General features: G+C 40.8%; 3 protein-coding genes and 1 pseudogene across 3 annotated transcripts; 3 read left to right on the top strand and 1 right to left on the bottom strand.

Annotated features, from left to right (window-relative positions):
• Nucleotides 1-1,313: 1,313 nt before the first annotated feature.
• On the top strand, nt 1,314-2,989 carry LOC121743994 (annotated as a pseudogene).
• Nucleotides 2,990-3,227: 238 nt separating this feature from the next.
• Nucleotides 3,228-5,967, top strand: LOC121744336 (lysine-specific histone demethylase 1 homolog 1-like). Its single transcript, XM_042137852.1, has one exon. It carries the CDS (start codon nt 3,307-3,309, stop codon nt 5,776-5,778), a length of 2,472 nt encoding a protein of 823 aa, XP_041993786.1. The 5' UTR covers nt 3,228-3,306; the 3' UTR covers nt 5,779-5,967.
• An 841-nt stretch (nt 5,968-6,808) lies between these two features.
• On the top strand, nt 6,809-8,570 carry LOC121744337 (metacaspase-1-like). The gene is made up of 5 exons (XM_042137854.1): nt 6,809-7,152; nt 7,303-7,627; nt 7,784-7,901; nt 8,092-8,292; nt 8,355-8,570. Exons 1-5 carry the CDS (start codon nt 6,810-6,812, stop codon nt 8,409-8,411), a joined length of 1,044 nt encoding a protein of 347 aa, XP_041993788.1. The 5' UTR covers nt 6,809; the 3' UTR covers nt 8,412-8,570.
• Nucleotides 8,527-11,407, bottom strand: LOC121744338 (probable protein phosphatase 2C 9). The gene is made up of 6 exons (XM_042137855.1): nt 11,227-11,407; nt 11,015-11,089; nt 10,300-10,539; nt 9,441-9,717; nt 9,136-9,290; nt 8,527-9,038 (listed from the first exon to the last, which is right to left on the bottom strand). Exons 2-6 carry the CDS (start codon nt 11,039-11,041, stop codon nt 8,904-8,906), a joined length of 834 nt encoding a protein of 277 aa, XP_041993789.1. The 5' UTR covers nt 11,042-11,089; nt 11,227-11,407; the 3' UTR covers nt 8,527-8,903.
• Nucleotides 11,408-13,721: the final 2,314 nt, after the last annotated feature.

The raw sequence follows: 13,721 nt of genomic DNA, 5'->3' as shown, positions 1-13,721 counted from the left end.
TTTTGTTTCTCTTTTAATTCCCAAATTTGTCTTTTGTGGTGTGACATGTGGTACTACTCCTTAGTTACATGACCGAAAATTTGGTTATCAATTGTTCGCATTATTTCAACAAGTGATTAGGCACTTTGGACCATTTCAACACGTGATTAGGCACTTTCGACCATTTAATTGTTAAATAAAATAATAGTTAAATACATTGTATAATAAAATAAAATTTTAAAATATAATATTTATTTAGGATAACTTAGTTATATAGTAGAAGTGAGATGAATAATCATAATTCAGGAGATATAATATATTTTAACATTATTGAGACGGGCTAAGATACATTATTATAGACTGAGCTTTAAAAAAAATTAAACATGAAGAGATAAAATTTGACATGGCCTTAAATAATTATAATGTCTAAGACAATAAAATCTAAATACTAGTAGTACTATGTGACATAAGTTGGTAATTACTTCCTGAATATTTGTCACACATTTTCATTTTCGTCTTTCCCATAAATTTGTCACATTTCACTTTTTATTATTTTTTGGAATGAATTTCATATTCCATTAACTCATTTTCACTTATATTTTATTATAAAACTAATATTTAAAAGTATGATTCATATTCCACTAATTTTTTCAATCCACTTTTCGTTATATTTCCTCTGTCCCAACAAATATGAAACATTTAGTTTTCAGTACAAGATTTTATGTAGTGTTATTTTTTGAGTTATTGGAGAGAGAGAAAAATGAGAGTCGATAATGTTATTTTCATTTTAGAAAATATTTCAGTAAAAATGAAACAATCTAAAAAGAAAAATGTTACTCCCTCCGTCCCCGAATAAGAGTCGCTAATTTCCATTTTGGGTCGTCCCCCATTAAGAGTCACTCTTCATTTTTACCATAAATGGCAGTAGGCCCCACATTCCACTAACTCACTCCACTCACATTTTATTATAAAACTAATATAAAAATATGGGTCCCACATTACACTAACTTTTTCAACCAACGTTTCTCTACATTTCTTAAAACTCGTGCCCGATCAAAGAGCGACTCCTATTAGGGGACGGAGGGAGTACATTTTAATGAAAGTATGGAACAAAAGGAATATTTCTTAAAATCTGTGTCCGTTTAATATTTGACAAAATTTAAGAGGTTGGGTGTAAAGAAGTTGGGCATTTACCAAAAAATAAAGAATTTTAGCAAGGCATTATTATTGTTGTTTGCACGTGTGTTTGGGCAAAAATGAGATGAATATAGAGTATAGTAAAAAACTAAAAATGGTAGTCCAATATTTTCACATCTCCTCACCTGAAGCTCAAAGTGTGTAGAGAGAAGAAAGCCATGGATTTCATTTCCAAAGCCCACGCCGTGTGCGTGCCGTACCCGGCGCAGGACCACGTCAGCCCCATGCTCAAGTTAGAAATGCTCCTCCACCACAACGGCTTCTTCATCACCTTCGTCAACACCGACTACAACCACCGCCGCCTCATCAACTCCCGCGGCCCCGCCGGACTTCCGCTTCGAGACCATCCCCGACGGGATGCCTCCCTCCGACGCCGACTCCACTCAGGACATTCCCTCGCTCTGCCTCTCCACCACCACCACTTGCTTGGAGCCCCTCTGCGACCTCATCCAGAACCACGGGACGCCGCCGGTGAGCTGCATCGTCTCCGACTGCGGGATGAGCTTCACGCTCAAGGCGGCGGAGCGCTTCGGGCTGCCCGAGGTGCTGCTTTGGACAGCTAGCGCGTGCGGTCTCTTGGCGTATACGCACTATAAAGATTTCGTTGAGAGAGGATATATTCCTCTTCAAGGTAATTTCATGGTTTTTTCAACAATTTAGTAGTAGTAGTATCTTCTTATTCAAATGAAATCCTTATTCAATAATACTAGCAGTACCTTTAGTTTTAAATTTCATAGTTTTGAACTTTTTATTACTCCAATACAGACATGCAGATATTAACCAAGTGACAAACGGGTATCTAGAAACAAGAATCAATTGGATTCCCGGTATGAACAACATTAGACTTGGAGATATTCCAAGTTTCATCAGAACCACAAACGGCCAAGACACGATGCTCCAATTCATGATCCAACTAACCGCCGCCATCCCAAGAGCCAAAGCCTTAATCATTAACACCTTCGACTCCTTTGAGCGCGACGCCCTCTCCTCCAAGTTTCCTAAAGTCTACACGTCGGCCCTCTGCAGCTCATGTCGAACAGCCACGTCGACGACACCAGGCTCGAACCCCTGGCCTCCAACCTTTGGAAAGAGGAGACCGGATGCATCGACTGGCTCGACACCATGGCACCCGCCTCCGTAGTCTACGTGAACTTCGGCAGCATCACAGTCATGACTGCAAATCAAATGACCGAGTTCGCGTGGGGGCTGGCCAATAGCAAGAAGCCCTTTCTGTGGATCATTCGCCCGGATATTGTATCCGGTGAGGCCGCCATGCTGCCTCCTGAGTTCGTGGCGGAGACAAAGGACAATGTATATTACTCCCCGGATTTTAATTTAGCACCAAAATTTTTGGTGGATTTTTACTTTGCTGATATTACTACCGGATAAAATCTGCTACTAACAACTGTTTGGTGTTTTTTTTTGTAGTGCATGATGGTGAGCTGGTGCCCGCAAGAGGAGGTGCTGAAGCACCCTGCGATCGGGGGGTTTGTAACGCATGGTGGGTGGAACTCAACTCTGGAGAGCGTTGCGGGCGGGGTGCCTATGATATTCTGGCCGTTTTTTGGGATGGAGATAGAAAATGATGTGAAGAGAGATGAGGTGGAGTTGTTGGTGAGGGAGATGATGGATGGGGACAAGGGAATGGAGATGAGGAAGAATGTTGTGGAGTGGAAGAGGAATGCGGAGGAGTCTATTGCGGCTGATGGCTCTTCGTTTCTGGATTCTAAGAGATTGATTGAGGAGCTCTTGGTTTAGTGTCTTTTCCTTGGTTTGTTTTATTTGGGATTATCCGTTATCGAATCAAAATTTGGTTTCATAATTTCATTTGGAATTGGAATTAAATTATTAAAACAATTGTTTTAGTTAGATTAATTTTGAAAGTTAGTGGGTTGTGGTTGGGATGAAATGAAATTCGAGGAAGTGACTAAGTAGCTGCATATTTATTGCAGTCCAGACTTTGGCACGTATTTTCTTAGAATTTGTTTACTCGATTGACCACTAATATTTCAAAATTGTGACACGTGTTTTCCCCAAATTCTACGCCTAAAACACTAAAACGGTAAAACAATAGGCACGTTTTCAAGAGCTTAAAACCCTAATTTCCGTCCCCGTCGTCGTCCTCCACCGATGGAAACCACGGCGCCGCTGCCGGAGTCTACCACCACTATCCCAGAGTCCACCTCCACCATCCCTATACCCACAGAAGGTGATGCACCTCCTGACCCAGTCGCTTCTCACGCCGATCCCAAATCCAGTTCCGAACCGATGGAAACCAACGATTCCACCACCGGCGCCGAACCATTGGAAACCAACGATTCCGGAAACAATCCGGGCCCCGAACCCCCGGCCCAGCCCGAACCCCAGCCCCGCAAGCGACGCCGTCGTCGCAAGAAGATCTTCACTGACATGATTTCCTCGACGGCTTCACGCCTGCGCGTTCTCCGCCCCCATACGAAGCCTTCCGCCGCCTCCGCCTCCGCTGCCGACGAAGACGACGATGCCGATGCTTTGACCGGCTACCTCCGCAAGCGGAGGGGTCCTTCCGATCTCTCTAAGGAGGTCGACATCGAAGCCCTAATTGCGATCTCCGTAGGGTTTCCCGTCGATACGCTGACGGAGGAAGAAATTGAGGCAAACGTCGTTCCTCAAATCGGCGGCTCGGAGCAGGCCAACTACATCATCGTGCGCAACCACATTCTCGCCCGCTGGCGCTCGAACGTCGCCGTTTGGCTCACCAGGGACCAGGTGCTGGAGTCCATACGCGCCGAGCACAAAAACCTCGTGAATTCCGCCTACAACTTCCTCCTCCACTACGGATACATCAATTTCGGCATCGCCTCTGCGATCAGGGATGTAAAGAACAAGTCTTCGGACGAATTGCAGCTGGGAAGCGTGATCGTGATTGGCGCGGGCCTATCCGGTTTGGTCGCCGCTAGGCAGCTGATTTTCCTAGGCTTCAAGGTTGTCGTTCTTGAGGGCAGGGCCCGGCCCGGGGGTAGAGTTCGGACGAAGAGAATGAGCGGAAGTGACGAAAGTGTTGTTGGCGCTGCGGATTTAGGTGGGAGCGTGTTAACCGGAATCAATGGGAATCCATTGGGTGTTTTGGCGCGCCAGCTTGGATTGCCACTTCATAAGGTGAGGGATATATGCCCCTTGTACTTACCTAATGGAAGGATGGTTAATTCTGATGTTGATTCGAAAGTGGAGAGCTCATTTAATAAGTTGCTGGATAGGGTTTGCAAGCTTAGGCAGGGGATCATGGAGGAAATTAGGAGCGTGGATATTTCGTTGGGGACGGCATTGGAGGCGTTTAGGCATGTGTATAATGTAGCTGAGGAGCCATTGGAGAGGATGTTATTGGATTGGCATTTGGCGAATCTTGAGTATGCCAATGCCACTCTGTTGTCGAATTTGTCAATGGCTTTCTGGGATCAGGATGATCCCTATGAAATGGGTGGGGATCATTGTTTCATACCTGGGGGGAATGGGAGGCTTGTTAGAGCTTTGGCTGAGGACCTTCCGATCTTTTATGAACGGCCAGTTACTTCTGTGAGATACGGCAGTGATGGGGTTATGGTATATGCCGGAGGGCAAGAGTATCAAGGTGACATGGTGCTTTGCACAGTCCCGCTAGGAGTGCTTAAGAGAGGGACAATTGATTTTGAGCCGGAGCTTCCTCAACGAAAAATGGATGCAATTGATAGATTAGGTTTTGGGTTGTTGAACAAAGTTGCCATTTTGTTCCCGTATGATTTTTGGGGTGGAGAGATTGATACCTTTGGGCATTTGACCGAGGATCCTAGTATGAGAGGCGAATACTTTCTTTTTTATAGTTATTGTGCTGTGGCCGGTGGGCCACTCCTTATTGCTCTTGTGGCCGGAGAAGCTGCTGTTAAGTTTGAAAAGAGTTCCGCGGTTGAATCTGTGAACAAAGTGTTGGATATATTGAAGAGCATTTTCAGCCCTAAAGGGATTGCAGTTCCGGATCCAATTCAGGCAGTTTGTACTCGTTGGGGCCAGGACCAGTTTTCGTACGGATCTTATTCCTATGTTGCAGTTGGTGCTTCAGGGGATGACTACGATATCCTTGCAGAAAGCGTTGCAGATAGAGTTTTCTTTGCTGGAGAAGCGACTAACAAGCAGTATCCAGCCACAATGCACGGAGCTTTTCTCAGCGGGATGAGGGAGGCAGCACATATAATGAGGGTGACGAGGAGAAGATTAGTCCCTCCAGCTCCAGGAGCTAGAGTGAATACCACGAATCACGAAAGCAACAGTGTTGATCCACTGTTTGAGACCCCTGACCTTGCATTTGGCTGCTTTGCTGTTGTGATCGATCCACAGTCAACAGATATGGAATCTGATGCTTTGTTACGAGTTGCAGTGAGGAGTGGTAATTCAGATTCGGATTATATCCATCTATATGGGCTGCTCCAGAGGAAGCAGGCTGTCGAGCTGAATGGCTTGGAAGACGATGTAAAGAGGATGGAGATGTTGGCTCACGGATTCAGGACGAGGTTGGTCGGAATAAGCAGCTTGTGCAACGCTGCTGAGTCTCTTATCAGGAGAATAAAGGCAGTGAAATCTACTCCTAATTAGACTGTATAATTGATTCTTGATGTTTTAGGAAGTTGTACCATTCTTCAACTCTTTGGGCGTATACTTTTTCTAGTTTTAGAAGCAACTGTAGTGTTGAAGAGATTGCTCCTAGGGAGCTCAAGTTTAAAAAAAAATCTACTGTATAACATCTACAAATTGTGGAATGAAATGATTTGTTCTGTGTATCAAGAAAAATTATGTGACATTAAGTTACTTAACTTGGATTATAAGAAATTTAATAAAAAGTGGGTAGAAAAAGTTAATTGAGTATGAGTGTGATTGGGATAAGTTATTAGAATAGTGGAATATTCTATGGCCAAAAATATTAAAAAGTAAATGAAACATTTAATCGTGGATAGACGGAAAATGAAAGTTGAGATATACTTAGAGCATCCACAATGGTCCTAGTGATTGCACATCAGTATTTCTTAGTCAGGTCTTTTCTTCTGTAGTGGTTTCGCCCTATCAATTAAAACCCATTTTGCATTTAATTTTTAATGTTAGTATTTTATAATTTATACTTTCACACATTATAAATAACAAAATTAAATATTAAATTAAAGAACAAACAAACATACATTACTTAATTTAAAAAAAGAAGTTACAACGGAAATAATTAAAAGATGTACAATTTTAACGAGCACTACGTGCCCAAACTTTTTCAACCATGTCGGTCATGAGTTGTGTGAGAAATGAGTGAAAATGAGGTGTATTTATAGATTGAAATTAAAAAAAAATGAAAACGCGTTACTCGTCTGTGGTTCTACAATGGGAGGACTATCGGGCGGACGAGGGGTCGGGTCGGGCACCCAACTCGTCCGCCCGATCATCTGTCCCTCTGCAATGGGCGGATGAGGACGAGTGACACGATTTTTGCACCATTGTGGATGCTCTTAATCGTGGACGGACGGATGGAATACAATTTAGCATACAAACATTTTCCTTAAGAAGCACTCCTATTATCAGGAAATCAAAACTGGGAATCTGATTCTTGTTTTTAAAGCCATAATCTCATCCAACGACAAAGAATCATGTCCCTCTTATCACACATTAAACAATACAAAAGCAATCTTCTGCTTAACATGATATATTCTTGTATTGAGCATAACAACGTTCAGACAAACATCATGGTCGAATCAAAGGGGTTCTGCTTCACTCGCCGCCAGAAAAACTCCGGCAGTGGAGGCCACACCTTGTCGCCTGCCCCGATCACTCTTAGACAGGCGGCGAGAGGGAAGCGGGCGCTTCTTTGCTGCATCAGCTACAAGAAGAAGAAGTTCGAACTCAAGGGGACTATACATGACATGAAGAACATGAGAGATCTTCTAATCCACCAATTCCATTTCCCTCCTCAATCCATTCTCATTCTTGCAGGTCAAATTTTCTTATTTTACTTTTCGCCGTCAAAATTCTCGTTTTCAATTTAAATTATCTATTGTTACGTTGAGAACATTTTTTTTTCTATAAAAGGAAAGCACGTCAACATACTAATGTCGTATTTAAAGAGAGATTAAAAATTTGTAGAGAAAGAGGCGTACCTGGAGCCGACGAGGAAGAACATAGAGGATAGTTTTCGGTGGCTGATGAGAGGGATTGAAGAGGGAGACTCGTTGGTGTTCTACTTCTCCGGTCACGGACTCCGGCAGCGCGGCATCCACGGCGACGAGATCGATGGCTTCGATGAGACTATATGTCCATTGGATTTCGAGACCAATGGCATGATTTTCGATAACTATATTAACGAGACGTTGGTTAATCCGTTGATCAAGGGCGTCACTCTTCACGCCGTCGTTGATTCTTGCCACAGTGGAACGGTTCTTGACTTGCCACTCGTCTACAACCTAAACGCGTAACAACTTCACCTTGTCTTTTGGGATGAACCCTTCGATTGATACTTAAGATTTATGGATTAAATGAGTTTTGTCTCTTGATAAGCTAGTCTTTTGAGATAAGTTCTTCTATTTCGTTCGTAACAATTTAACTCTTTTTTTTTTTTGTATGTTAGGAATAAATGGGATGACAATAGTCCCGAGGAAGGAAGGAATGCATTTAAAGGCACAAGTGGTGGAAAGGCCATATGCTTTAGTGCATGTGAAGATTATCAACAAGCTGCAGATACAGCAGTTTGTATTCTCTTTCTGATGATTGTAAATCGAAAATGCGAGATGTAACATGAAAATGTCGGCCTGTCCAGCAGCCGGGGCAGAGTTGGGCAAATGCCCGTACAAATTTATTTATTTTAATTTTTTCACTAAATGTCTTTTCTCAAATTCTCAAAAATTTCCTGGCTCGACCCCTGCCCCGGCTTGACAGGCTTTCTCAACGGACAAGAACAGGACGGGGGCGATGACATACACCTTCATAAAGGCAGTAAAAGCAGCAGTGACGAACAAGAGGAAGATCAGCTACAGAGAGATACTTCTTCAAATGCACGAATCCCTCAAGAAAGAGGATCACGGCGGAGGATGCGCCCGGGCCCGCCTCCGGCGTGTCTTTACTCGCAAAATCTTGCAGGTATAGAAGCAAAGTTATTCTGCAAATAGTTAGCGGAATTCTGATAGAGATATGTTTAACAGGATCCTCTGCTGTCGTCTTCTGAAGAATTCGATGCCAACACAGAGTTCAAGCTCTGATCAGTTCGTTGTCGTCGTTGTCACCATCATCGTCGTCATTTTCGTACCTTTATGATGACATGGGTGCTTTTTAAAACTACTGTAAAAGAAGTATGTTTGAAAATGCAAGTATTTCTACTCATAATAAAGAATTGAAAAATCTTAATATCATCAAATTCAGTCACTAGTTTACAACTGACAAACAAAAAATACAATCAATTTGAAACCTTAAAACAAATGTCTTCATCTTCATCAATAGAGATCAAACCACAGCAGATATGGCAGCATCTGTATAAACCTACTTCAATTATTACACCAATATACTGTAGTCTCTCTTGCAAATTACGCGACAGAATCGAAAAAATGGAACAAATCTACACAAAAGGAAGAAATCAAGCAAATACGTTGATATCACACGGTAGGGGCGCGACAAATAAGGCAGCAGAATCGTCTGAATATGAATCTTTCTGTTGGATTATGGATGGTATCGCACAATGTACAAAAACCACGAGGCTAGAAGCGTACAACGATGCAGGAGATGTCGTCTTTGCTCTCTCTGTGCAGTGCCTCGTTCACTAGCTGCTTCGCTGCCTTCTGGGGGTCTTTGATCTTCTTCACGATGTCGACTGCCTCTTGATTAGAGATCACCTGCAAGGCGGAAATTTGTGGGCATTAGTGAGCCCGTCGGTGAGGGGTGGAGGTAAGAAGATGATGACATAGAGGTGAGGCAGAGAAGAAATCGAACCTTCCATATACCGTCACTAGCAAGAATGAGAAAATCAGTTTCAGCGTCTATCTCAGCATTCGTGACGTCAGGGTCGGATCGCAAGTGTGTCTTCAAGTTCTTGTCTCCAAAAGCACGAGATACGGCCAGCTGACCATCTACTCGGGCAACGTCTCCTGTTTACGCAAGCGTAATAACGTCATCATTTCAATATTTAGTTTTTAACACGTGATTGGATATAAAAGCAGCATCAGAAAATGAATTTGGCGAAACAAACACAAAACAAGTGATATTTGCCAATTTGAGACACGTGTATGGATTCTCACCTGGCATATTCGATACAAATCCGCCTCTGTTTTCAATGCTTCCTCGCTCGGTGTTGGGCTCGTGATCAATGGTCATTTGTATAGCCTGGCCCCTCCTGGAAAGCACGCCTCGTGAATCACCAACATTAGCCACCCACAAGTGTCTACCATCGATCAAAATTGCAGTTACGGCAGTGGACCCACCCCTACCAAGGTCAGGGTTGTGAGACAGAATGGCTTCATCTGTTCTCTCATAAGCTTTAGCAATAGACCTCAGAGGATCCCTCCAAAAGTCCTCCTGATAACATTCGTCGAATTGATTAAATTCTGATAACGAACGAAAAGAGCTAAAGGAGAAAGTTATGGGGACAAAAAAAGAAATCCTATATTGCCATAGATAAGTATACCTTGCGTTTTGATACTGCAAGTTTAAGGGAATTTTTCCCACAACCATCTAGCTAGATTACTATAAATGTCAACTTTTGTATTTGGAGTAGTTTTACGTTGCACTCTACGCAAAATAAAAGGAATTGGTTTAGCATACGAGCAAATTGTAGTTCATAGATGAATCGTCGATTTTAACTGGAGAGCACAACCAATCAACTGGCTGGACTTCTCAAATTTTTTGGTTGTGTGACTTCAAAGAAGAAAAGTTTTGCACTCTTGCCAAGTGTTTGATGGATTAAGATTCAGTAAATTTGATTAACAGAATAAGATATGAATCATGTGATGCACTAATAATATCTCATCGAAAGATTCCATAACTCTACCTTAACGCCGAATCACAAAAGTCCTAGAGCGAATATCCAATACCTATATAGATCGAGAGTAGCAAATGTAAAAAACGAGAACATTTATGTCATGCAGCGACGCGACTAACCTCCTTTATTATATTTGAAAATAAATGCTTTTGTAAGTAAGCGGGCACGCTATCTCCCATATGTCCGTCAAAGATACCAAACAGTCCGAGTTCATGACCTTGGGACTGTTCAAATTTAGCAACATGGAAATCTTCCATGGGATGATTTGCTTTACCCTTTTCCAAACTGAATCCGAACTTGACATGGCTTCGGCTGCCACTTCCCTTGCCGGAGCCACCTGTTGAACTCCCTCCTGAGTGCTATAGAAAAAGAAGAAGTCAGCTACAGAAAACACCAATGGTTTTTAAATTAATCAACCTACATTGAATCATTGATCACGCCCCGTGATTAAAAAGGGCAGTCAAGAACAACCATACAAGACACGACCATATTAATTATGTGAATCATCAGAAAGGGCGTACGACTCTGAAAATGCTACGGATTGCAGAGATTAAAACATAAAACAGCATATTTGATACACATTCATGTCGGATAACACATCCAAGATCGATTTTTGTGTGCTTTAACATATAAACACCACAAGCCATAGCTCCTAAAGCTCCTATTAAAAGCAAATGCACAAGCAAAACCATGAGGCATGTTAAACAAATAAGCTTCCCACACAAATATAAATCATAAACACATGAATTGCTAATTTAACATCAAAAATTCAAAACCCTACAACACATTAAATCTCAAACAAGGCAATAATAGCAACAACTGTAAAAAACTCACCTGTTTAAAACAGCACAAACTATCCATTTCTCAAACTAACATGCACCTTTCAAATCAATAGTGACAATCCACAGCCTGCATCATTGCAAAACAGATAAAAATGAAGTAAAATCATGATCGGAAACAATCAAACAACAAAATCCATCAAGATTCAAACTTTTCTCTTCATCCCACCACATCACAAAATGGGCATCATCAAGTTTTCAACTTACCGATCTACAGCTCCCGAAATCAAGAAGTCGATACACAGACAATGAAATGGAAACTTGGGCTTCTGATTTCTTGAGGAAAAAGGGGGGGTCAGGGATTCGCTGGAGTGCAGGCAAGAATGGCTGCCAACACGCTTAACCCTCTTCCCCCTTTGTTGACTTTGATGTAGTATTGATTTTCTTTTTTTCCCTTTTCGATTCCATTTTTATAGTAACAACAGAGTGAAAAAAGGTTATTGGATTTTCCACGGTTACTAAAATCAGGCTTCTGTAATTATTTAAACTTGGTCAACGTCTCCTTCAAATTCACTAATTCGTTTTTGTTTTGACTCTACTTTACTACTTAAACATGAGTATTTAGGGCATCAGTAACCCCGTCCCCATTTCCGGCCCCAAGTCCCCTCCACGTCATCATTCCTCTACAGTTGCGGCCCAGGCCCCAACTGCTGTAACCCTGCAGGTTGCGGCCCGGGCCGCAACTAATAAATGACACTATTCACAACTCCAACCTATTTTGAAAGTAAAATAAAAAACGCTGTAAATTTATAACACGGAAAATTTAATTTCATCGAATACTGCAAAATTACAACATATAAATTTTCAAACTGAAAATAAAATACATGAAAACATAACGTCAATGCTGGAAAACGTTGTTGCGAGTCCAAATTTCTTCAATTGATCTTCGAATATTCTTTGACGAGGAGGCATTTTTTCGAATTCTAGGAAGAGATTTGAAGTTGAATGTGAAGTTGAATGTGTATGAAAATGGTGTAGTATTTATAGAAAAAAATTTCGAATTTAAAATATATAAAAAAAAAAATTTGGTTGCGGCCCGGCCCGTCACCGTGCAACGCTGGGCCGGGACGCGGGACTTGCGGCCCGTCCCGGGCCGGGACTCGGGACGCTCCCCAGGCCGGTCACGCGTCACCGGGACGGGCCTGAGCCGTGCCGCCCTTCCGTGTAATGCATGGGACGGGCCGGGACTCGCAATTTGCGGCCCGGCCCCAAGGGTTACAGATGCTCTTATTACCATCATTAATTAATTAATTTTCATAACTAGGAAAAAAACATTTCTTGGTAATCATTATTCCACTTTTGTTTTCAATCATGAAAGTTTCATTTTAATAATTTAAACTGATAGGATGCGAAGAAATGAAATACGGTATTTGAAAGCTTTCAGGTTTAATCTCATTTTTATACTAAGAAAAAGTTACTAAAATAGAAATGAATTATTTTTATGGAATGTACTAAATTGAAAGAGTTCTATTTATATGGGATAGTGTATGTGGGACGGATAATGTATATTTTTTCTCTTAGTAATATTATGGTTCTATATTTATAATAATGTAATGATTTAATTAATATTGCATATGCATTTTATACTTTGCAAAAAAAAAATATTTGGCGCATATCATTATCGACGGTTATTTGATATGAATGTAGTGCATATCAAAATTTAATAAATTATGAGACCTAGTTGACTTGTCTAAACATTAGTAGTACACATAAATGGGGCATTCATTGCAAACCAATTATGAGAGTTTAATAGATTTAGTTATTAGTAATAATGATAATTGGCATTTAATTCACATTTTTTGTTGACTTTTTTATTAGATTTATATTACCTCCATCCCCATCTTTTCATTTAAATCATCCATCAAAATTAATCTCTATCTTTTATAATAAGTTTTTCTCTCTAATGAGATGAGTGTCATTTCTAATACCAATACTTCAACTATATTTCTCTCAATATCATTCTTGCTTACCAATTTTGCATTAAAATTTCTTCTACTATTAGGACTATTTTCCATACACGAAAGTAGTAAGTTTTAAATTGAAATATTGTTATAGAACTAATCTAACAAAAAGTTAGAAAGGAGAATTTGTAAAAAAGTTTTCAAATTCAATTTATTCATAAGATCGAATTTGTGAAAAAAAAAACTCGGTTGATTCCTAAGAAAAAAAAACTTCGTTGATTATTAATAAAACTTTTTTACATTTGTTAAAAAAATTGTAGAAATTGTATTTGAGCTTGAGAATGTAAAAAAGAAACAAAATCTACGAGATTCTCGAAATTAAAGATGCTTAGATTTGTTTTTTGGAAAATACACAAAATTTGGTATTTTGTTTAGGAATTGTAAATGTACCTATTAATTTTAGTTAAATTAAATATTTAGAATTAATTTAAGACCCGGATTATAGTTGGCCTGCAAGTAAAGAAAACAATATTCCTTCGTCTCACTTCAAAAGTCAAAAGTGATATGTTTTCCATTCTGTGATATTCCCTTCAAAGTAACACATTTTATAATAGAAACACCACTCTCGTCTTTATGGAATATCCCGTTGACCATGTGAGTAGTTAGTTTGTATGTGATAAATTGTTTGAAGTAATAAAAGAAAGAAAGTAGTAATAGTATACTATATTAAGATCATCGGCAATGGGTCGAAGGCGGTGCGCGTTGCTGGGAAGGCCGCCGCGTGGGCCGATGAGGGAGGGG

This window comes from Salvia splendens, chromosome 8, assembly GCF_004379255.2.
Source record: "Salvia splendens isolate huo1 chromosome 8, SspV2, whole genome shotgun sequence".
NCBI classification, from domain to species: domain Eukaryota; kingdom Viridiplantae; phylum Streptophyta; class Magnoliopsida; order Lamiales; family Lamiaceae; genus Salvia; species Salvia splendens.
The sequence above is the reverse complement of the archived record's forward strand: the minus strand, read 5'-3'. Positions and strand labels throughout refer to the sequence as shown.